General features: G+C 42.8%; 2 protein-coding genes across 25 annotated transcripts in view; both read left to right on the top strand.

Annotated features, from left to right (window-relative positions):
- The window catches only part of LOC118110985 (rap1 GTPase-activating protein 1-like), a 41919-nt gene extending 20855 nt beyond the window's left edge, over positions 1 to 21064 (top strand). For 6 of the 24 annotated variants that reach the window (XM_047340088.1, XM_047340102.1, XM_047340093.1 and 3 more), the window contains 23 exons: positions 230 to 323; positions 5527 to 5562; positions 6889 to 6936; positions 7369 to 7407; positions 7523 to 7714; positions 8539 to 8642; positions 9388 to 9466; positions 9562 to 9615; positions 9785 to 9868; positions 10938 to 11038; positions 11204 to 11333; positions 12284 to 12439; positions 12529 to 12600; positions 12715 to 12801; positions 12911 to 13051; positions 14473 to 14604; positions 15859 to 15936; positions 16903 to 17012; positions 17182 to 17301; positions 17466 to 17595; positions 17698 to 17809; positions 18740 to 18837; positions 19395 to 21064. In XM_047340088.1, the coding sequence (XP_047196044.1) occupies positions 230 to 323; positions 5527 to 5562; positions 6889 to 6936; positions 7369 to 7407; positions 7523 to 7714; positions 8539 to 8642; positions 9388 to 9466; positions 9562 to 9615; positions 9785 to 9868; positions 10938 to 11038; positions 11204 to 11333; positions 12284 to 12439; positions 12529 to 12600; positions 12715 to 12801; positions 12911 to 13051; positions 14473 to 14604; positions 15859 to 15936; positions 16903 to 17012; positions 17182 to 17301; positions 17466 to 17595; positions 17698 to 17809; positions 18740 to 18837; positions 19395 to 19493 (2296 nt within the window). In that variant the 3' untranslated portion in view covers positions 19494 to 21064. Of the gene's footprint in view, positions 1 to 229; positions 324 to 3113; positions 3694 to 5526; positions 5563 to 6888; positions 6937 to 7368; positions 7408 to 7522; positions 7715 to 8538; positions 8643 to 9387; positions 9467 to 9561; positions 9616 to 9784; positions 9869 to 10937; positions 11039 to 11203; positions 11334 to 12283; positions 12440 to 12528; positions 12601 to 12714; positions 12802 to 12910; positions 13052 to 14472; positions 14605 to 15858; positions 15937 to 16902; positions 17013 to 17181; positions 17302 to 17465; positions 17596 to 17697; positions 17810 to 18739; positions 18838 to 19117; positions 19166 to 19394 lie in introns of those variants that run through there. The other 18 variants (XM_047340092.1, XM_047340095.1, XM_047340091.1 and 15 more) reach the window with 13 other exon arrangements.
- A 1307-nt stretch (positions 21065 to 22371) lies between these two features.
- aurkaip1 (aurora kinase A interacting protein 1) lies at positions 22372 to 24572 on the top strand. Its single transcript, XM_035160432.2, has 4 exons — positions 22372 to 22468; positions 23475 to 23577; positions 23669 to 24132; positions 24291 to 24572. The coding sequence occupies exons 2-4, from the start codon at positions 23529 to 23531 to the stop codon at positions 24405 to 24407; spliced, it is 630 nt and encodes a 209-aa protein (XP_035016323.1). The 5' UTR covers positions 22372 to 22468; positions 23475 to 23528; the 3' UTR covers positions 24408 to 24572.

Genomic DNA, 24572 nt, shown 5'->3' on the forward strand with positions numbered 1-24572 from the left:
ATGAGAGAATAAATACTTATCTCTCTGTAATCTGAACTGTTTGTTCTTCTTTTTAAACTGTTATAAATAAAAAGCCTTATTTTCTTAAAATGGTAGATTTGACCACCGGCCCTCACAAGTGAGTTCTGTTCACTAAATGAGACCAGCAACATCTGGTGGCGTCACAACGTTTATTGTCGTCTCCCTCGATCTCAAACTGACCTTTTCTCTTGCATCTGTCTCGTTGCAGGAAACAAGATGGGAGTGACCCGCGGATTTCTGCAACACTAGAGCCACAGCTGTTCCAGCCCACACTCCCATACACCACCTCGCCATTCCCCAAGGTAGGAGGGGAACAAACAACGCTGGGGGGGGTGACTTTACAACTTGGCCCCTGACCTTATCTGATGTACCTCTGTGTGACCTTTTCTTCTGTGATCTTTGTGAGGTGTCTCTGCTCATCTCGTCTCTCCACCTGCTCTCCCTCTGTGTTCTGTACGCTGCGGTACTGTCGTTTTTATACTTCTTTTAACTTTTACAGTTAAGAGTGCTCAGAGCTCTGCTGATTGTTTTCCTGATTCAATTAAGAGAAATCTATTTTTAAGGGGGAAATTGTCGGCTTTTATGTCGACAGTTCCTCCGTCCGATAGCGTCACAAGTCCGACTCCATCAAGGCAAACAACAACGCAGCCTGTCATTGTTAAATCAAAGGACAAACCTCACCGCCCCCACGATTATCTAGGATGTGTCATCGAATTAGAAAATCAGTTTTCATCAGTGGATGTGCGGGGTTCAATTGTTCAAGCTGTTTTCATGCCAAAATAATGAGTCAGTAAAAAATAATCAGCCACTTCACAGGCTGTTAATAAGGATAAGCTCAATTTTGCCGATTTATTCTCTTGCAAAGTGGATTTTTTCAGTTTGCAATTAATTTAATTTTCTTTGATATACTTTATATGGTTCGCTGCATCACGATGTCATTTGTTCGCAAAAGAAAATTATGATTTTTGAGATTCTGAGTATTTATGAATCAGCTTAGCTCGCTCTGTTATCTGTCACTTCAGTGGAAATCATATGAGAAAAGACTCAATTGCTTTAATTTAAGACTCAGAATGTAAATGACAGGAAGAGGAGATGATTAAGGAGGAAATAATCTCAATAAATGTATTTAGGCCGTCACATCAAATCCATCTTGCGGTCTGAGTCGCCGCGTCTATCCTCGGCATGCCTCATCTTTATAAATGAGCGAACGGCCTGAAAAACCTCCCAGGGATATTTTAAGAACTTTAGAGACGGGGGAGGAAGAAAAGCTGAGCTCTGTGGTGATTAAAAGTGGATAGAATCTCATGTCGGATTGGTTTCAAAAGGTCCCTCCCCACATTTTGGACGGGGCTTAGACTTCTCGCAATCGGACCTGATCTGAGTCGAGCGGGGGGAGAGGGAAGAGAAAGGGATTAGAGGAGAATTTGGAGAATGGGCTGTTTAACAGTTGCTCCTGATCCCCGCAGCTCGCACCATCTGTAGGTGTCTCAGACTTACGAGTTACAATGAGTCAGACATGAGGAGGAGATTTTTGAGACGTCCGTGTGTGCCCACAGATTTCCATGACACTCAAGGCAAATATAGCCAGTAAAGACTCCACTGAAATCATGGCTTACAGTATGTTTCTGCACATCCTGGAGGGAGAAGCAGCAGAAAAGTACATTACAAATATATTATATATGGATTTGTAATTACACAAACTTGTGCGTTGCCCGTTGTAAACCTGCCTGTGTGGAATGAGCTTTTTGCTTTTCCTGTGGTGATGCTGGTTGCAGCTTAACTTTCTGAAACTATAAAAGTACCCAAGTCAAGACTAAAGAACCCTGAAGCCTCCGCTGCTGCGCAAAGAGCTGGTCGCCTGTTTATTCAAAGTTTATTATTACTGTTGCATCAAATCGCATCAAATTAAGCACCAGACTTCCTTGGGCCCTTCAACAATACACATGCCAAGTGTGAAGTCGTTAAGGTGAACAGTTCCCGAGATATGCGAGCCACATACAGACAGAGATTTCTGGAATGAGTTGATAGATGTGTGAGCTGCAGTCAAAATGAGATCTAAAAATTCAACCTGCCTCTGCAAAAGTCCAATTCAACCCCCTTTTATACTTGGGTTCCAGGAAGGGAAAGGTTTGATGAGGATATTGAACGACAACATGCTAATGTGATGTTCAATAGTCTAATAAGGGCTTAATGGACCAAGACTCAGAGGAGTGTATCACTTTAACCAGAGCCCTTTTGAAAACCAGGTCAATCTGCAATTAACCCTGCACCACTTACTGTCACTGCCCCAAACAACGCCTCTAAACTCTCATATCGATAATGTCTATATATTCAATATTGTTTCTGAGAGAAGCAACACAAACCGTTTTTTCCAAATGTGTGTTTTTCAAGACAAGACAGATGCTCGTATATCTTGATAACACACAAATCAACAGCGTCAGTATTCACAGACAAACACATAAACCCTTGATATTTACGGCCCGGTGCTCTTGCACAGTGTTTCCTCGCTGTAGTCGTGCACGGCTGCTAATGCAGACACGGTTCCATCAAACCATAAACGCCAGCAGATGAGTTACAGCCTGCTCTTCCCAGAAGTTGCACCGGTCAGGGGAAATTGTTATGGCCCTCCATAAATTCAAGATGTAAGTGAAATCCTTAAATGAGCTGGGGCCAGATCCTGCACTCAGAACCAGACCTACACCGCACATCCAAGAACAATAACAAACTGAGCCCCTGGATTCCTCCTCATTCTCACGGAGTTGGTCGGAGGTCTTAATGAGCTCGGTGAGGACGCACACAGTTGCAGCTGGAGCTTGTGCCTTTAATTTGGATCTTGTCATAATGAGGATCCCATTAGGTCCACTAATGAAAGGTCTCAGCTCCAACACCTACACTGTGTGCTGACGTGGCTCCGTACGGATTCCCACACCTCCTCCACGACGGCCAGTTATCGAAAATGGTTTTCTGGTCGTCTCTATGTGGCCACTGCAGTTTGCTCCTCTTCATTCCTCTATCTCCTTATTTGTGCTCCCAGCTGTCTGTTTTTAATATGGAGTCATATCCTGTACGTGGGACTGCCCACACAGCTCCGATATGTGATTAGGGTGCTGTTGAAGGATTTGTCTATTAGCAGTATCCGACTCCACCTCTGGGCTACCTGACAGTCTAAGTCAAGATTAGGGTTAGTGATAAAGACAAATATGGATGATCTTTGATTTGGATTTCCTCCAACAAAACGCTTGAGAGAGCGCGAGTCACGAAGACGGATGAGCAGAAGACACAAGGGGATTATTTATCCAAACTTAAAGTGATAACAGCTGCCTTGGCAATGCAGCCTGAGACATACGATACACTGGCTGATAATGGTGTGTGTTTAGAGCGCACACTGGGAGAGCCTGTGGATCTTGTCTCCAACTTTGTCTGATCCACTTTTCCAGTTAGCTGGGATGCAGCTTTGCGTCAGGTGTCGCAGTGGGACACAGTCAACTTTCTACCTTTTAGCCGAGAGGCAGCTGTCAGCGGGGAGAGTTGAGTCCGGACCTGTTGGTGGTTGAAGTCGACGCAGCTTTTTTTTGATGCTGCAGGATGCCAGCGTAGGGACAGTGAACGATGGCTCACAGCGAATTCAGTGCTCCACTGATGACAAAGGTACACTGGAAGAAACCCAAACAAGTAAGCAGCTTTATTTAATTTAAATGCTGGACGAAAAAAATCCACTTAACGGGAAAATTAACTTAAGAGTTTGGCAGCATTTTGATCACTCGGACAAAGTGCTTTAAGTGAAATGAATGCTGCTGGTGCAAAAACCTGCAAGGTCATACATAGTGGTTCTTTATGAGCTGAGGAAATACGTGTGTTTGAGTGGGGAAACATTTCTAGTTCTAGTATCAGGTGTTTGCCTGGAGTGTAAAGAAACGTATACCATTTCAAGATTTGGTCACACACTCCCATGCCTTCGGGGCATGGACACACAGTGTTATGTCTAATGTGCGTTTTGTTTTAAGACCAAAGATAATATGAGGCTCAACAACAGCTCCTTTTGTTCTAATCTCTGGTTAATGTTGTTGAAGCCGGGGCTGTTTACCTTCAGGGATTGTGGCCGACTGCTGTTTGCACATGGCGGAGGACTTTACTCACACAATTGCTCTGCACACAAAGTGAGGACAGAATTACAGTATTTCAGGCTCCACTGGCTGACCCCCTTCAGACTCATGCACCTGTGGACTCCTGTCATTCATAGACTTCTGCAGTACTTACAGTCACAGTCATGGCAAAAGCATGCGTCCACGTTTTGCACGAGGACATTCAAAGGACACAACAGCTGTGGTTTGGGCTCCGAAAGAATTAGGTGAGTGTTTAACATGGAAACGCAGGTCGGTCACACTTGACTTGAGGAGCAGCAAGGGAGAGGCAAGAGATGATATCTGATAAAATGTTGAATCAGATAAGTCTGACCTTTGCCGGTGTTCAATGGGAACAGTTGACAGAAGAAGTGTGCTTCACCCACTTACAGACATTTACTGCGCTGAGAAATAGGTCAACACTTTAAACGATCAATCATAACTCTCCAGGTGACCGACAGCTCTGAAAACACAGTTACCGCTGTTTTATCAACTTTTTATTTTGTTAATTTTCTGATAAACAAAAATTGGCATTTCAGAAAGAGACTACAGAAAATATCACATAACTTCTGTTCTGGATATCAGACCGTACCAGCTGTTCATGTGATGTAAATGTGTGATTATTGCTAACTGTACCTTTTTACAGAGCTTTACCCCCATTACCCAAAAGTTTTATAAGCTTGTTCATTAAATGTCTTACATGTAGTAGTGTTAGTTGATCTCTGTGTAAGTGTAATTTCAACAAAATGTACATTCTCTGTATAGCAATAGCAAAAAAATGCTTTTATCTTAATTTGGTGTAATAATTTGACTTTGCTTGCTTAGTCATCAAAAGCTCAAGCGTCTTTGTGGCAAAGGGAAACGATACCTCTTCAATATTTTCCTAAATATTGAATTTGATAATGTCAAATGAAAATTCAACATCCATTATGTTAACCGTTTCTCCAGTGAGGGTCATGGGGGGGGGGAGCTGGAGCTGATCCCGACTCTGAGGTGAGAGGCGGAGGGACAACCTGGACTATACAATAAACAACCAATCACTCTCTCATTCACAAATACAGTGAATTTAGAGTCCCCAGTTAAATGAACCCCAATCTTCATGTCTTCATAACCGGAGAAATCCCACAGAACCAGCATATGAAGGGAAAATATTATGATCTTGCAAAAATAGCTGTTTTATTATTTGTATCCATACAGCAGTGTGGTGTGTTGGGCTCCGATCAATGAGAATCGACCAACACAAAATGTATTTTCCTGTCAATACATGTATCTTGATGATGCTCCGGACACTAAGTGCTCTGTCAGAGTCAAACTGGAAGATAAATGAACCGTCGCACCAACAAACTCAACTCAAAACCATTTCATCTCACTCTCCTCTCCCCAGAGCCCAGATTTATTTGAAATGATTGAAAAGATGCAGGTAAGACGACGATCATCGCTGATCTCTGTCCTTTGTCTCCGGTCTTCAAACTCTACTCACCAAGCAACTAACCAGTCGACGTGTCTCTGACTAATTCTGCAGCACTTTGACCCTCTTCTAGCCCTCCACACTTATCTCTCTGCACGCGAGAAGGATACTGAGTGTGGTGGTTTTAGAGGAGAGTGTTTACATGTGTGTCCCTCACACTTCTCTCTTAACATTCAGGTTGTAACAGCCTCTGTATAAACTCATAATCTCACCTCCTGGTTTCTCCAGGCTTTGTAAGGATGTTTGTTTTAATTATGTGCTCCTAATAAACATCAGAACTCCTAATTGCTTTTTCCATGTGTGTCTGCGATTAACGCACTGGCCGGCCATTGTTTACAGAAATTATTAATTCACTTACACTCATTATAGCTTATGTCACCTGTTTATTTTGGCATCACTGGGAAAGGAGAAGAGCTAGAGTGGCACACAGCTACAAGACATTTCACCTTCATCAGTTCTCTTAAATATGCCTGTTACCTGGGTTATTCCCTGGGATTCGCACCAAAATTTACTGGGTTCTTTCCCCGCCCGTACCGCATCCTTCCACCGAGTGTTGTGGGAATCCGGTCAGTCGTCTTTGTGTAATCTTGTTTCCAAACTAACTAACAAACCCTCTCGACACACACAGACAGGAGTGGAAACGTAATCGTTTACAGGCAGAGGTCGATATCTGTCCACAGAATAGGATGTGACACATGCAGGACGGTGTTGTTCCCACAGTCAACACAATATGTCACGTATGATGTGTCGTCTTCCTTGACTCCATCACTATGGCCTTTATTTATGCAGCGCTACTTCATTGTATCGCCGCACCTCCTTCTCTGCATCACTTACCCTCTTTCACACCTCAGGTCCAGCGGTGGGTTTTATTGCGCGGGTGTCATGTAGCTCTGCATCTTTTTATTCCCACACATCCTCTGTGAGCTAACAGATTTTCCAGTCACTCCCAAATGCCTGCTCTTTATTATCCTCTAATGGTCCGTCAGTGGCCCTGCTGCCTGTGTGTGTGTGTAATGTATCTCTGTCCTTATCTTTCCATCTGTCCCTCTACCACTTTGCCTTCCGCACAACTCGTAGAAAAACTGTGTCATTATATAACGAGGTTGATCATTTTCTGCCAGTCTGCTCAGAACATGATTACTGCACTGCTGTGTGTGTAGATTTTTATGTTTATATTTTTTATCAATAATTGGTGTGTGAATGGTTTTTGTGTCTTGAATGCACGGCCTCCACTCCGAGCGTGACCCCCCCCTCTGTCTCACTCTCCCTCTCTTGCAGGGCAACAGGATGGATGAGCAGAGATGCAGCTTCCCTCCCCCGCTCAAGGTACGACTCTCCACGCCGAGACGGAGCAGCATTCACACCGTGCAGGTGTTGTGTCACGGCTCCTCCGCCGTATCTCGCTCTACCAGACAGGCCGACGACTTAAGGGCAGCATTATTCATAACGCAGTGAGATGCTCTCAAGTCAGCTAGTCAGAGTTAGTGAGGATTCAAAAGCACATAGTCAGGACAGGATGATGTTAGTGCAGGATTTAAAACTATTAATTGACTATTAATGGTTAATATGGATTTATCGTATGTTTTTATGGACAATAATGCATCAATAACTAGCTGCTAAACTGACTTTCATTGCGTAACAGTTAATTTATTCTGGCACTCTGTCCTTGGGGATTATAGAGTTGGACCATGTGGTTGTTTTCAGTCTTTGATGTGGAACAAACAAACAAATCTTTTTTATTTCTTGATATTTTTCCAGACTGAGGAGGACTACATTCCGTATCCAAGTGTCCATGAGGTATAGAAACACTTTTCATCATCAGATCAATCACTTTCGCTCTCGCTGTCCTCACATTACCTTCACGATCACATCGTTCTATGTACCACTCACTGTTTTTTGCATTTCGGCGCAGGTGTTGGGCAGAAGAAGACCCTTTCCCCTCATCCTCCTGCCCCAGTTTGGGGGATTTTGGATCGAGGGGAACAACCATGAGCTGAGCGACCGCGTGGACACGGCGCAGGCGCAGCCGCTGTCCCCGAACACCCGCACCAAGCTGGAGTGTAACACGAAGGCCATGCTCTTCCGGAAACACTTCCTGGGCAAGGTTAGAGACTTTGTGCAGAGTTTGGCCTTAATGTAGATTAAATACTTGAAAGAGCAAACAATTAACTGTTAAAACAACACTGCTAAATTAAATTCAACTTGTTTCATTGCTGTGATAAAATAATTGAATGTTCCATAAGCTTCCTCTTTATAGATCTTCATCCATCTTCAACCATAGCTTCACTTGTATATTTTCGCATTTTCAACAGCCCATAATTTTTTCCATGTACATTTTAACGCTTGCAATAAATGCTTGCGATAAAATTATTATCTTTATTTGTTTTTAAATTCACATCTCTCTGTTTTTGTAAGGTGCTTGCTAAGTGATTTTACTGCAGTTAAACTGAATGAATATTCCCAGTACAACAACTCCCTTTCCTCCTCAAATGAGCCTAATTGCTGTCATAGAATATTTGACAATCAATTTCACTTCTTGCTCATTACAGTAATGAAACGAATAAGCAATAAGCTAATCCCAGCAGAGAAAACCTCCGACAGGAACCAGCCTCCCTGTTTGGCACCTCATACACTGCCGCTAATGAAGATACATTAGGCTTTGCCACCTGTTCTCTCTCTCTCTCTCACACACACACACACACACACACACACACACACACACACACACACACACACACACACACACACACACACACACACACACACACACACAACATGAACAAGTTTGATCTGCCTGTATTAGAGGAGCAGGAGCAGAAGAAAAGGAGCAGAGATTGGAAACGTGTAATGACCAGAGCGCTTGCACATGTGTCCTGTGTCTGCTTATGACAGATACTAATGTGCCGTGTCCGTGCCCTGTGCCCTCAGGAACACTTTGATTACTACTCAGTGGACGGTGCCCTCGGACATCTGGTGTTCTCCCTGAAGTACGATGTGATCGGTGACCAGGAACATCTCCGGCTCATGCTCAGGTAACTCTCATTCTGCAGCCAGTGCCTGTTCTTATAGCCTCCCTGTTTGGGCTGCTTGCTCGGCCGGTGGAGATGCTGTTCACCTCACACTGCACTTTAACGAGGTCTGTATTTATATAGCACTTTTCTAGTCTTGAGGAACACTCACTTCTTTACAGTACAGGTTTTTCACACATTCACACACACGTTCATACTGTGCATCTATAGGCAGCACTTTGTCTATCGCCCAGGGAAACTACAGCATGCTTAATGGGGGAAGGCTGGGATCAAACTGTCGACCCTCTGGTTAGAGGGGCAACCCGCTCTAACCCCTGAGCCACAGCCACCCAAACGGTTCTTGTGAGCCTCATGGAGAAGGACAGAGATTGCTGGAATTAGTAGATGATTGAGTTGCTGTACATTGTTAAAAAATGAAAATCTAAATCTTTACACCTGAAATTTGCACATCTGCAGCTGAAGTAATAAACGTTCAGGCTTTCACGCCCATTGAGAAATAGATGCAGTCCTAAAATGTACTGGATAAACACTTTCTCCCGGCACGGGGTGCAATCGTAAGAGTCATAAAGCGGGAGAGTGTCAACAGCAGAGTAACAGATGGACTATGTAGGCCAGCGAGTGGGTGGAGAGGGCGGGGAAGTTTGATGATGGTCCACATCGGATCATCTCTCTCCCTCTCCGATAAATTCGGAGAAATGTCGCTTCACATTATATGGATTTCACTCTGATTGCTTTATGACTCCACCAGGACCAAACTGAAAACCTACCACGATGTGATTCCCATTTCCTGTCTGACCGAGTTTCCCAACGTGGTCCAAATGGCCAAGGTGAGGACAGGCCCATGTTTTTTCGTTACGCAGAGAATTGTCTGTTGTGACTGTGTCGAAGCACAATCTGACCTGTTTCTGTTTTTTAATCCTAGCTCGTCTGTGAAGACGTCAACGTGGATCGCTTTTTTCCAGTCCTTTATCCAAAAGTAAGATCTGGTTTGGTTTGTGTAATTTCCAGCCCCACAAACACAGTTCAAGGAAACGAAAAAAGGGAATTCCACATTAAAAACATCATAAATATGGAAGTTATTGTCATAATTTATCTAACTTTGCACAGAACGTGGATTTTCTCATTGTATCTATATTTATTCACAGGCTTCACGACTAATCGTCACCTTTGATGAACATGTGATAAACAACAATTTCAAATTTGGTGTCGTCTATCAGAAGTTCGGACAGGTAAGCTCCAACGCCAACGGGAATTATATATTGTTTTTAGATGGTTCTGCAGAAGCTCGTGAATCCTTCATAATCATTGTATTCAGCCCAGGAACGATCAGCATGTACTATACGTTGTAATTACTGCTTTCTCCTAAGAAAACTGATTACTCTCAGTCATCCTCAATCCTAATTATGGCTTTTAGAGGAGCCCAGTCTCCGTGGTGGTCTTCAGCACTCCTCTCTCATTCTCTCATTTTCTGCAGCAATCACAGCCCTCTTGTTTACAATGTGTGGGGCAGAAGAGCTGTTGAATGCTTCGCTGAGGGCCCTTTACCCTCAAGTAGAGGCCTACGTGTGTAGAGATCTGCACTGGCGATGCCTTAAAGCCTGCAGAAATTTAATTACATTGTTAAATACGTTTGTGGATGAGCCAAGGGGCCATCTCCTGAAGGCCACGAGGGGCCCTCTGCTCATCCCGCAGGACGTTTTCTACTCAGGAGGGGGCGCTGAGCAGAGAGAGTGAGACGTGGGGACGGGAATAAAACAGGAATACTTGATAAGCAACAGCTTGTTCTTTGGCATTGTCTGTCTGCGTGTTCCGAGGCGGGCTTTTGTTGTCCGTATCGCTACTCCACATTATGACAATAGATAATCAACTCTCCATCACAGATGATCATTATTGCACGAGCCTTCCTGAAGCCTATCTCTAAAGCTCCTGTTATCTACTGCTGTAATTGATCGAAGCCACCTCTGTCGTCTCGGATGCAAATGTGGTGTTTGAACAAGAGTGTCGAACATACAAGGGACACACTTTACAAACCGGCTTCCTGTTATTAACCCTAATGATCTGTTGCATTATGAACACACCTTATATAAAATACTCCCTGTGCCATCGCTGCAGGTGAAGCATGCAAATCTTTGCTCTTTCAGCCAGTTTTCATTCACAATCATCGTCCTGAAGACAGATATAAGTGGCATTGAAACTGGAGCGTACTGTACAAACCATGTGTGTTTTTTAACTTGTAGCTGCTAATATAATTTGCTTCTCTTAGCCTTGATGTTTATGAAGCTTTCTCCCTGGTTACAGACTTCAGAGGAAGAGCTGTTTGGCAACAGTGACGAGAGTCCGGCCTTCGTCGAGTTCCTGGCGTTTTTAGGAGAAAAAATCGAGCTGCACAACTTCAAAGGGTGAGGACCTCGCTGTGGTTCGGAGGCAGTTCATATTTTATATCATATACATTCAATAACAACTTCAGTTTACATTATATGAGCGTGGATACAGCAGTGGTGCTCATGCCACTGCAGTGAGGATGGGGGAACGTCCTGTTTACACTTGTGTCTGTGCGCTCGCAGCTTCCGTGGAGGGTTGGATGTGACTCATGGGCAGACTGGCGCAGAATCTGTCTACTGCAACTACCGCAACAAGGAGGTCATGTTCCACGTGTCCACAAAGCTGCCTTACACAGAGGGGGACACCCAGCAGGTACTGTAACACAAAACCAGACGAACACACCTTGCATGATTCACAGCGAGCAGTCAGACTGGTTCCCTCTGGGTATTATAGCGCCGTACTTTGCATGCACCTCCCCAGCCGCAGCACACATTTGCAAAAAGAAAAAAGAAAAAAACTCCAGTAGCCAACATTAATCACTTTAAATGTTATGCCTTATTGTCTGCTTATGTGAACAGCCGTCCTCCCTTGTGGTGATTTAAAGCTGAGCTGCAGCACTGCACTGCTCAGGCAGCCGGGGACTCCTCCTCCTCCTCCTCCTCCTCCTCCTCTGTCTCACCAATTCATGCAGATACTGATTGATTAGCTCAGGATTGCTCACCATTTGCTCTCCTGCGTTGCACAAACACAGATGAGGCAATGTCTATATTGGGACTTTGATCACTGGCTCTGTTGAGGCCATCAGGCTGTCATTAGAGGAAACAGCACTCCCTGGTGGTTCTTCACAAATTCACATGCTTCCAGCTGGTGGCAGGGTGAGGGAAGAATGAGCAGCGAGCACCTCTATGTTGTTATTTATAATTTGTGTCATCTGTACTCATTATTAAAAGCAATTTTCAGTTCATCTTCCCTCTTAAACACAAATAAACTCAGGATTTTTAAACTTTTGTGAAAATGTACCCATTTTGCAAGCACTGTGACATCATTGGTATTAAAGAAGTATAAAGTATTCTTGGAATTAAACATGGCTTTGTCAAGAATTGGCAGGAAACACAACATAAGAGATTCAGTTCCACGTAGAATTTAATATATTCTGAAAAATCCTAAACTTAGATATCTGAAGAAACCTGCAACAAACAAGAGTCAAACATGTCTTCCAATGTTTGATGTGAACAGTCTTTCATTGAAATATCACTGTTTTGTAGAGAAGCATATGCACAGTCATTACTCTTTCAAGCTGCTTTGTTTCCGTTGTGTTGCAGTTACAGAGAAAGAGGCACATAGGGAACGATATCGTGGCCATCGTGTTCCAAGAGGAGAACACTCCGTTCGTACCAGACATGATCGCCTCCAACTTCCTCCATGGCTACGTCGTGGTCCAAGTGGTCAACCCGTGTTCTAACAATGTTCTCTACAAGGTGGGCCTGTTCTCCCATCTTCCTCTACTTTACTTTTCTTCATGATATAAATTATGATGCCACTTCATCCCTTCTCTCTGTATTCCCAGGTGTCAGTGACAGCACGGGATGACGTACCTTTCTTTGGTCCGGCCCTCCCAAACCCTGCTGTCTTTAAAAAAGTAAGAGAAAGAACATCTTGTAGACCTGAATCACTGCATCCTCTCGCCACTGCACTTTCATTATCTTTTTCGTTGTCACCCTGATGTCTAATCTCTCTAATCCTCTCCTCCTAGGGCCCTGAATTCCATGAATTCCTTTTTACTAAGCTCATCAATGCAGAGTATGCCTGTTACAAAGCTGAGAAATTTGCCAAATTAGAGGTGAGTTGTCGAGAATGTCTTTTAAGAATTCAGTAATGTTGCACATCTGTCCAGAACCATGAGAAGCATCCTTTGATTCCCCTTTGTTCCATGTCCCTCTCTGTGGAAGGAGCGGACGCGGTCGGCTTTGTTAGAGACGCTGTACGAGGAGCTTCATGTGAACAGCCAGGCCATGATGGGACTCGGAGGAGAGGACGACAAACTAGAAAACGGGAGTGGGGGAGGAGGGGGATTCTTCGAGTCCTTCAAGGTAACTGGAGACGCGGCAGCAGAGGCCGGGGCTTCAATTTCTGCTTCAATGGCAAAGGCTTGAGAAGCTAAAATGTGTAGAACATAGTCCTCAGCATAGATTTAAATGCTTTATTTACCCCAGCACTAAGACAGGAGCAATGTTTTGTTCATAGACTTTCTTTATAGACTTAGGAAGTTCAGGTCAATCTCAGTCTTGTTCAATATTTTGGAATTCTTTCTTTCGGGCCAAGCGTTACATGAGAAGATTGATTTAATGTCTGTCCTTTAAATATTAAGCTACAGCCTGCAGCCACTTTGCTTAGTGCAGCATCCATCCATCCATTCTTTAATGCATCTGGAGATGGGGTGGCAGCAGGTACAGATATCCTTCTTCCCCGTTTCCATCTCCTCCTGGGGCCGTCCAGGCCAGATGAGATATATTACATCTCCAGCATGATCTTGGTTTCCATGGTGTCTCCGTCATGCTTTTTACAAGTCCACAAAACTCGTAGTTAAAAGAGGGTCAACTGTTCCACGCCCAGGTCGGAATCCGCATTGCTTCCTCTCCAGCTCCCTGGCATGAGCTTTGCTTCCCCCAACAATTGGAGCACGTCCTCTAGCCCTAAAAACCTTAAAATTACAAATCAGATTCACCCATTCACACCCAATTTTCTCATCTAACGCTCAGCATGAAAGCAAAAAAGTATATTTTCCAAGAAATGTCAAACCTGCACAGATAGTAAAACGTAAAAAACTTTAAAGTGATCATGATTTGTACAAGTTCTCAGGTGTTTCTTCTGTGGATGTAACTGCTAGTCTTTCAGGATTGTTCTTGTCTCTATGCTGCAGGCTCCAAGAGATTTACCTCCTCAACATCTGTTAATCTGAATGTAGAGACGCTCTGCTGCTCTGTCCTGCTCTGTCCTACACACCTCTATTGGCTTTCCATGTTTTCTAGCTCTTTGGTGCTTCTGTGCATGCTCCTCTGTTCAGTCACTGGGTATTTGTTAATATAATTCTGTCCTCACATCAAAGAGAGCTGTTTTCTTTCTCCTTCCGATGCCTCTAACTCTCCACTGTGTTGCACGCCTGCAAAGAGGTGAACTGGGCTTTTAAACTTCTCCTGGCTGTGTTTAAACTCGGTGTGGTCAGACGTCTGCGAGCCACTTGGCCCTTCTGCCTCCCCTCTCTTCTCTTACCACCTAAACATTATGACTCATCTGATCCCCCCCCCCTCGGGCACCAAAGCTTAGCAGTGTTCTCTGTCGCTTCCTTGTCTGTCAGGATTAGCATCAGGTCAGTGCTCTCTGCCTGCAGTGGTCAGTGTTCAGGGACGACCCCGGGGCTCGTCTGGGTCTGTATCTCCGTACAGCCATGCAGAGGGGTCACAGGGGTCAGCGCCATCTGAATGTATCTCCCCCTCCCCGTCTCTCTCTGTAGCGGGTGATCCGCAGCAGGAGCCACTCTATGGACGCCATGGGTCTTACTCTCAAGAAGCCGCACACATTCTCCACTAGCCTGAGCGGCAGCTTAACCCACAACCCCGCAGAGAGCCCCAAATTCCCAGGGATAGTAAGTACAGTCCCACTCCTGCTGGTCTGGAGTGAGGCGAGTCTCGCTTCCTCTACTTCCCCCGCAGCGACTCTACTAGAGTTCATCCCCCCCCTCTTCCCTCACTTGCCTGCTGCACTAACGTCTCACAGAAAAAGGTCGCACACTCGGTCCAGTGGAGCGATTACGCTCGGGCCTTAAACTTGATTCTCTGCAACGGTTCCACATTGTCTGCTACCACGAAGTCGAGTGACACTAGTAGAAGTGGCACAAGGTGAATTTCTATCCTGGGTTGAAGCTGCATCTAATATTTACTGTTTTCACTTGTGTTCTCATTATTTAAATTCCCCCTGCATCTGCATTTTTAAAAGTGTGCTCTTGACTTCTAATGAATGTAGGTTGAGTGTGCGTCAATGTGTGTGTGTGTGTGTGTTTTTACTTATATCTTTGTGAGGACTATTCTGAGCATACGGAGTGAGGACATATTGGGAAAGTGACAACATCTTGGAAGTTTGTGTGTGTCTGTGTGGGTGTGTGTGTGTGTGTGTGTGTGTGTGTGTAAACATGTGTAGTGTGCATGCCAGCCCACTGTGTGATCACACCGTTTTTTAATCAGTATTATGAATAAATGAATATTTCTCTCATCAGGGGAAAACCAACATTTTTATTCAATTTGTTCAGAAAACATTTTCACCTTTACAGTTAGAAGGTTTTCACTCAACAGCATCTGGCATCTTATGGATATTCTCTGATATGTATTGATGTTTAAATCACAATTAAAAATACCATTTCTCTCTTTTAGGCACCGAACAGGATTTTCAGTCTATTTCCTTCCAAAATAACGAATCATTTCTATTAACCCAGCAGCTTTAATAATGAATACAAGTGTCGCCTGCTTCTGCTCATAACCCTGCTGTCTTGATGTGAAACCTGATGAATAACATGTTGTATGTCCTCCGCTGTTGTTTTTGTCTCTGCTTCATCCTCCCTCTGTCTAACGGGCGTATGACTCACATGCTATAACTGGCTCATCGTGTCTCTCTCCCGTTCAGCTGCCTGTGTTTTTACCTATGGAGCCAGATTATCTCCCTCCTTTGTGTTCTCCAATTAACATGTGCTTTGTACTTGGTTTTGAACGTGACATGACTTAACTGCATAAAATCGCATATGTATTTGTATCTCACGTTTTCTCTCCCTCCCCCTCCCCCTTTTGTTGTCTATCATCATCTCTCTCTCTCTCTCTCTCCTTCTCTCTCTCTCCCCTGTGTGGCTCAGTCGTTGCTTGTCCCAGGCAAAAGTCCCAGTAAATATGGACGTCGAGGCAGTGCCATAGGGATAGGAACAGTAGAAGAGGTTCATGTCCAATTCTAACTTCTCTCTCTCTCTCTCTCGTCCTATTTGCTTCTCTTTTTTTTTGTCTGCATCACGGTCAAACACTTTTTATCCACATGTTTCGATCATGCTGGTCAACATGATATGGATTTTGTGCTGCAGATAGGATGTGTTACATGTAAATCTGTGATAAAAGAAAAGCAGATATAGATATTATTATCCACATTTTCACATTGATTATTACATTTTTGGGTTATTTGCATACATACTGTGTAGAAAACATCTGCAGTAAATCATTAAGAGCACAAAGTCATTTCTGAAGGCTTCACCCTAGACTCAATTCTGTTTTTTTTTATTCTTTCCTGTACTTAGTGCAGTATTTGCCCACCTTCTATTGTCTTTTCTGTCAATACTCTGCATTTTAATCCAGTATGCTTAGTTCTACATTTGTTAAAAAATACATACAGACACATTATGAAAAAAAAAAGACCCCTCCACCTTGTTCTTTGAAGCCACGTCGTATAAAAAGCCTTTTTTTTCAAGTTCTTATTTTCAGAGCTTTAAAGAGCGAGATTGAATGAACAAAGCAATCACTGAGAAAGCATATTTAGTGGAAGGCCCCGGAGCCTTTAAATCCATCTTTCATCTCCCACTTTACTGCGCTCTGCTCTGGCTGGAAGACTGGCACCAGGGCTTGACATTAAGCTGCTAAGTGCATATTTTAACATTTCTTTTCATCATGGTAACAACTGGAAGGCTGCAGCGTTAGTGCTCAGCCCCATACGTCAGACTGACATGTGTTTTTGAAGTAAAGAAATACATTAATGCATTTTTAAGGGGTTCTGTCAAAGTAACAATTAGTGTCACTCAGTGATAGAGGAATAGATTGATAAACTCCTGAGATTAGTTCAATGCTGCTCTAAGATATTGAACGTATTAGACGTATTTTATCTTTGACTCTGACAGCCTCTCTTCTCTCCTCGGCAGTCGTTGATAATCCCGGGGAAAAGCCCGACCAGGAAGAAATCAGGTCATTTTAGCTCCAGGAGAAGCAGCGCCATCGGTATTGAAAACATCCAAGAAGTCCAGGAGAAGAGGTGAGAGAAGTCACCTGCATATTCCTGCTGTATTTATAATTTATCCCTCTGATATCCTGTGTAATCAAAGCCTTGGAACTAGAGTTCATATTTTTATCGTCTTTTAATTTTGCACATTTATCGATTTTGTCCTTGTTTTCTAAATTTATTTATACGTCTTTGGTTTCAGTAGAGAAAACTCCCCAAATACCCAGAAGACCCCCGACAGTGGCCACGTCTCTCAAGACCCCAAATCGGACAATTCATCCAATCAGAGCTCCCCTGAAGCGCTCACGACCGCCAAGAACAGGTGTGTATGATAGAAAGGTTACGACCACATCACGTTGGATACATTGATCATGTGTTTATGTAACGGCTGGATTATCCTCCACTGCAGCAGCATGTTGAATGACGATATCTTATGAGATAGAATCAGGTTGGGCTGATCTGGAGAGTGGTTAACCCAGGGTGTAGTTCTTGTCTCGGTGGCAGGGCCCCATCCATCCCTGAGGGTCACGACCTCTCCCGCTCCTCCTCCAACGCTAGTAGCTTTGCCAGTGTGGTAGAGGAGAACGACGCCACGGAGGACTACGACACAGGCCTGGTGAGCGATCGATCCGTGTCCCCTGTGAGACAACACAATCATTTGTCTTTTGAGCTGTTTGTCTTCAAGTCAAACACGCGTGCTTCGCTCTCCGCTCCACAGGAGAGTGTGTCGTCTGCGGGGACGCCGCACAAGCGAGACTCCTTCTCCTACACCAATTGGCTGGAGGACAGCATGAGCAGCACCAGCACCAACAGTCGTGCGAGCTCCCCAGGTGAGAGAGATGGAGAGGCAGGTCCGGCAAGTTGTCACAAACCATGAGGTCACAGGATACTAGTCAGGCTGTAGAGGAATAACATAGAGTAAGTAGAGTTAGTAGTAGTAGAAGTAGTAGAAGTGAAAATGTCTCGGTGCACTATAGAAAAATCAAAAACTGACATATCATTTTATCAGTATGACTGGATTCCTTCCAACATTAGTCAGTATCTTAGCTGTTTCAATATTCATGACTGGTATGAGGAAATGAACAGAGAATATGTGAGAGGCCAAAGGAGAGGGAGGTCCGTGCTGATACTGATATTAGGGAGTGAAGACTTTCTGATACCGATTTATCAAGGTCAATACAGAAACAGAATTGAGGCTTAATATTTTACAGTTTAACAATTAATAAAAAGAAAACACAAACATATAGAACTACAATTTAGGAAATAAACTTTTTTTCCCCATAAAATCTAAAAATAAAGGCATATCTTTCCTGCTTTGTTTGTTTTGTAAAGTGAAAGTTTAAAATGCCAATAGCGATAAGGCTCATATCGGTCAATTCTATTGTTTAACTGACAAACAAGACATGCTTCACTTTATTTCTGATGTAAGAATACACACACAGCGAGGTGCAGACCAGTCTGAGCTTCAATCCAAGGTTAAAATGTTTAAAAGGTTTAAACAGTTTAAAAAAAAACTCTCCTCCAGCTCACCAGATGTGTTTAAATGTCTCAACTTTATCAGGATGGTGTGTGAGGCGGTTTCCTGCGTCCGTACTTATATACGGTCATGTGACCCATAGACTACAATCCATACAAATCATCACTTTTGACAAAGTGCTTTTTTACTAAAATCCGGTTAGAAAAAGAACAACTGAGAATGTTTGTTGTGTTGATTAAAGCATAGTGGTTAAGTTACTGGAGCAGAGTTGGACAACACACAGTTTTGACTTGTCCTCCAGGGCCTGGTAAACCTGATCGAGGGAAGGGGACAGACATCCGAATCAAACTGGAGCGACCGCACGATCATCAGTCCTCATCGGTTAGTCACTACCCATCCTGCAGAGAACAGAACCATAACTTCCTACACCTCCAAAATCCTTTTTTCTCTTGATGCTCGATGCAAACTGGCATTAAAACGTTTTATACTCTTTGATTGAACTGACCAGTTTGGTTTTACACTCAGAGTGAAGGAGCTGCACTGACGCTGTGTTACTGTATCTCTGGTTTACTGCCCTGTGGTGCTGTAATGCTTTACGTGTGCTAATGTGTAGCTCTGCTCCGTTGGTGTTTTATCGCTGTTTGTGCATCTCTGTGTGCAGAACTGTTAGCTCCGCACATCCGGTTGTGTCCTGGATCTCCATCTTCAGGTTAGACCTTCCTCAAATACCCTTCTCAGGGGTCAAACAAGGGACAAATGGACCAGAGACTTGATATACAGTTAAATGATACCAAACCAAATGCTGCTTGTAGACTTAAACTGTAAATACAGGTGATTTAAGTGTCGTAATTATAAGACTTATCAAGATTACTGAATATATCACATTCTCCAGAGAGTTTTAGTTCTAATGAACATGTGTTTTTCTCTTCTTCCCAAAGCCCTCCCATAAGTCACAGCCCCTCGGGGAGATGAGACAAGTGCAGGCGTTCGCCATGAGCAGAGATGAGAAGGAGGAAGATGAGGAAGAGGAGACGTAGGAGAGGACGCAGGTGGATTCTGGCCTTGCCCTCTTCTCAGTGAGTGACAGGGCACAGAAATCCAGAAACCTGGAGGAGGACACTGGGAGAGGACGACGCACAACGAGGGGCCAGCTTTTGCACAGTGTTGTTTCCTTCCACTCTTTTCTTTGCCTGTTCACACAACTGTTGCCTAGTTGTATGTTTTTAGTTTTTATTTTCGAGTGCGGACATTTCATTTTCGAGTGTTATTGTTTTATTTATAAAAGATATGACTTGGGTTTAGTTTGTCTTGTTAAAGCCTCAATGTGCTGGCTATACAGGGTAAAGACAGTGCCACTGATCTGTTGTCATGATGGAAAGGACTTCTTCTGCAACATAGAGACGATCTCTGCAAACGCTCCGGCTCAGTAAAGACCTCTAATATATAAATAATACCAAATATTCAGCATCAAAGATGAGTGTTTTATAACAAAATATCCCATGTGATGTAGAATCTTTCTGATGGATGCTGTTAAATGTGAGTATTTTCTAGATAAAATCCACATAGATCGTTGGAGCAAAGTAATGATTCTCTTTCCTCTCCTGCCCCAAAACTCCAAGTTTAAACTTAACACCACGAGTCACAGTAAAGAAAGAAATGTATCACGAATTAAATGAAATGGCCTTAAAACTTCAACATGCAATGTCTGTGTCCCTCCGATTTATTTTTACCTCCCTTCTCTGACTCACGTTCTGCAGCCATAATGGGACGGCAGTATTAGATTAAGATGAAAACAAATATGTTCAGAATCATTTTTAAACACACTGGTTTCTCTAGATAAATAATGATGGTGCAATGCACCAGTGCTGTGTGTATAGTCTGCTAATATATGGATGTATCCATCAATGACTGATTAAACTGCTTTGTCCGTCGTGTTTGCTGCTGTGGAGACGAGTCTCTACATTTTCTCCTCTAATATGCTTTTATTTATTGATTTGGTTCCTATTGAAGTGGCATTTATGGCGTACATCTGTTCTTCTGTACCTCTATGGTGACTACACGCAGCATCCTGACATATAATTTATTCTGTATGTGTTGCTCTGGAGTAAAATATAATGTTGTCATCTGTAAAGTTCTGTGTATTTCAGGGGTCAGATCTGTTTCAGCACGCGATACATTTTCAATGCAATTCAAATGAAATGGTGAATATTTATTTGCTTGAGAGAAAATAACTCAGAGTACAACTACTGATTTTGTAAATATTTAGTTGGAGTACATAGTGTATAATGTATAGATCATTGATTTCAGATGGGATTGACCAACACCTCCAAATAACTGCCAAGTTAACAGTTTATTGTTGTTGTTTTTTTTCTCATACACTTAAATTTGAATATTCTTTTGAGAAGATTTTGTAGAATAAAATTATTTTAAAAGCTTTTCAGATTGTTCTGTAAAAGGGAAAAATCTCACGGTATATCCTGCTGGACATTTAAAGTTGCCTTGTCACCACAGACCTGTGGTGTAAGTATAGATAGTGAAGAGGCAGCAGGATTTACAATGAAATGAATGTTGTGGTGTTGTTTTATTGTAAATAAATGCCTAAACAACATTAACAGCCTGCAAACGCATTCCTTATTTCTAGAGCTTAATTTTGTCAGTATCCCTTGTTTATGTGTTTTGCACACAGATGCAGTATTTTGAATCCCACATAGAGAAAATCCCTGCTGTGAAATGCCTACATACTGTAGCTGTTCCCTTTCCCGCCAACTTAACGAGAGCGAGGAGAGAAAGCCCCATGAATAAATGATTTGATGTGGCTCCCCACAAGTATGTAAAACTAGAGCAATCTAAAAGTAGAGGCTTCCCTGGTTATGCAACTGTGCCAAATTGAAAAAAGAAACATATTCAGTTTTAATGAGTCAAGAGAAAAATAAAACTCAAAATCATTGCTTTTCAAATGCATCTGCTCCCAAAACACAGAGACACACTTTTACAATTTGATAAGAAAAACACAAGACATGACATATTCTTGTTTCTGCTCTTTCCTGAATACTGTGGAATGTTCTGATTTATGCTGATAAGGGCCGGAAACTCATGACCTGCGCATTGGTTAAAGTAAGTATTTCTGTTCAGGCTCTCCCAGAGGTCCTCTGTATTATTTATTCTATCTGTATTTCACTGCTGAGCCGTCTTCAGGCAAACTGAGGACACACATCTTGGCTGAATCAAACCGATGGTCTGTTACATGGACATGTTAGAAGTTAATGGTTCGTTTGCAGACCTACCATCACTACTTAGATTGTTACTGCCCTCCAGTGGAGTCAGTAAAGCTCTCAGCCGCTCTGCTGTATGTTGCTAAGCACAGATCCACACATAGACTGTACTGTCAGTTATGAAAAGTATAAGCTAAATAAATTGCAGCAAAACTACATAAAAAGAAGAATGATACAAATTATAATAAGAAGAATATGAATGATAACAATAAGAATAAGAAAGATAATGATAAGGATAATGATATTAATAATAATATTAAGAAGAAGAAGAATTTACTTATTATTATAATTATTATTATTGTTCGTATTATTTTTATTGTTGTTATTATGATATTAATAATCACAATAATAAGCATTATTATTCTAATTTGTATCATTATTATTATTCTAATTTGTATCATTATTATTATAATTATTATGTAGCTTTACTGCAATTTATAATAATAAAAATACTACTACTACTACTACTACTACTACTACTACTACTAATAATAATAATAATAATAATAATAATAATAATAATAATAATAAATCAAATCAAATCAAATCAAATCAAATCAAATCAAATCAAATCAAATCAAACCAAATCTTCTCCAATTGCTCAGCTTTTATTTGTCTGCTCCTGCGGAACCTTTCTCCTCACTGAGAAACAGGAAACGCAGTAAATAAGAGTCGCACCGGCCGGAAGTGGGCTCCTGAAGTCACATTGAAGAGGAGGATCTCGGTCACAGTTATAACCGGTAACTTAACACAGTTTAGATACAACAACATTTATACTTTATTCATGTTGCCGCGTTGTTTTTATCAGAAACATTCGTACGTTTAGTTTGTGTAGCCATAATATCTCGACTTTCACGTCCAGAGCGCAGCTACATTGCTAGTTAGCATTAGCAACAACCCAAGAATTACCTCTCTGTGACTTTGGAGGAAACTACAACGTTTCTTGAATGTTTGTATTTGGTCGTCCTCCGTGTGACGTGTGTGGATTTAATGGCTGTTAACGTGTTTAATTAAATATGTAGCAGCCGGTCAGCTGCTAACATCGGCTAACATCTCACCGAGGGAGTTAGCTCACAGTGTGGATGCAGCTGACAGTCATGTTCAGTGTCTTGTTTTTATTGTGAATTAAATCATGTGAGAGTTTCCCACAGCGGAAGACAATATTCTTCTAACAACAACTTCATGTTTTAGCTGGAAACGAAGTCATTTGGATTTTCTGTCTGTCAATAACCAATCTGTTTATCCACTTATTAAGACCAGCACTGATTCATAATTGATTGATTACAAGGTTGTTGCAATTTCCCACACATACAAGGTTTATGTAAGTGTTATTCTAAGGAGATTATACTAGAGCCACTGCACCTCCGCCTTAAAAGGAGCCAGATAAGGTACAAGCAGATCATGATGCTTCTTCAGACGCGTACAGCTAGGTGAAGGCTCCAGGGTAGATCCAGGACACACAGAAACTAAATACACTGTCATCTGGCCAGGAGTAACTGCAGAGTGTGTCTGGACAGTGGGACCCTGGATCGATCTTTCTTAACTTGGCAGGAGATGGATGAATGGATTCATCTTTTAACTCGTACTTAAGTTAAAAAATTCCTAACCCTAACTGTCTGATGATAGAAATATAGAACTTATCTTTCAATAATACAAGTACACAGTCCAAGTTCTCTCTGGCCCATAGTGCTACTTTTAATATATTTGTTATTTGACTAACTTGCCGTACTTTGCTCACGTCCACAGGACAGGTGACCAGTCAATTCATTCCTGATGACTTTACTTGGATGATCATCAACAATGTTTACTTCAAAGGTCGTCCCCTGTCTAAGTCTATTACGTAGAACTGGTAAGTGTGAACATCCGTCCGTCTGTCTACTTCCACTTCATTTCCTCAGGAAGTAATGACACTCAAGATTACATCATTTCCTTTTACCCAGGTGCACTTCACTCCCATGGAGACCTTCTGAACCGATGTGTCCAGCCGGTGTTTCCTGCTCTCTTCCTCCCCCTGAGACAGAATCTCAGTAACTACTCGACAGCAGCAGACAACACACCACCTCCCCGATGGACACAGCTCGAGCCAGAACTGGACGAGGCCCTCGTGCCACGTAAACTTTCAGTAAGTCCTCTGGAGAGCTGGCTCTCCCTGCGCTACTCCCTCCCTCCCCTGCTGGAGTCCGCTCAGCCGCTGGAGGACATAGAGCCGCTGGAGGAGAAGGTGCTGCCCCCCATCTCTGTCCCTGTTTTGGAGGACGACACGGGCTCGGCGACGCCCCTCAGTTGTAAGAATGTTCTGAAGATCAGGCGGCGGATGATGAATCGGCATAAATACAGGAAGCTGCAGAAACGGATTAAGTTCTTGAAAAGGAGAGTGCTGGAAAGCAGGGGAAGGAAGAAACAGGTGAGTTTGTTCTCTAGAATTATTAAGGCCAGTAATGGTAATATTTTGAGCAGAATTCTTGTCTTGAAGTCTTCTGCATGAAAACACAATTTTCCATAACCAGCAGAACACGAGTTTGTCTCTTTAACATGGCCGACTGTGTCTTTTGTCCTGTACAGAAACGATTTGAGGAGGATCTGAGGAGGATTTGGACGCGAGCCGGACTGAAGAAGGCTCCAGAGGGATGGAGTGCACCGAAGATCTTCGTCAAACAGCACGGAAACAGAAGGTCGTGACAAACATCCACGGCGGTTCGAGACTGAGTCGTATCCCTCACGCTGGCCGTCTCTGTACGACACTTAACACAAAGCAGCCTGCGTTCTGTGTTTCACTGGTGTACAATGCTGTGTACAGTCATTTTTGACAAAGTGTACGTGATCTAATAAAGAGCCTTTTCGGTC

This window comes from Hippoglossus stenolepis, chromosome 6, assembly GCF_022539355.2.
Source record: "Hippoglossus stenolepis isolate QCI-W04-F060 chromosome 6, HSTE1.2, whole genome shotgun sequence".
In the NCBI taxonomy this organism is placed as follows: Eukaryota; Metazoa; Chordata; class Actinopteri; order Pleuronectiformes; family Pleuronectidae; genus Hippoglossus; species Hippoglossus stenolepis.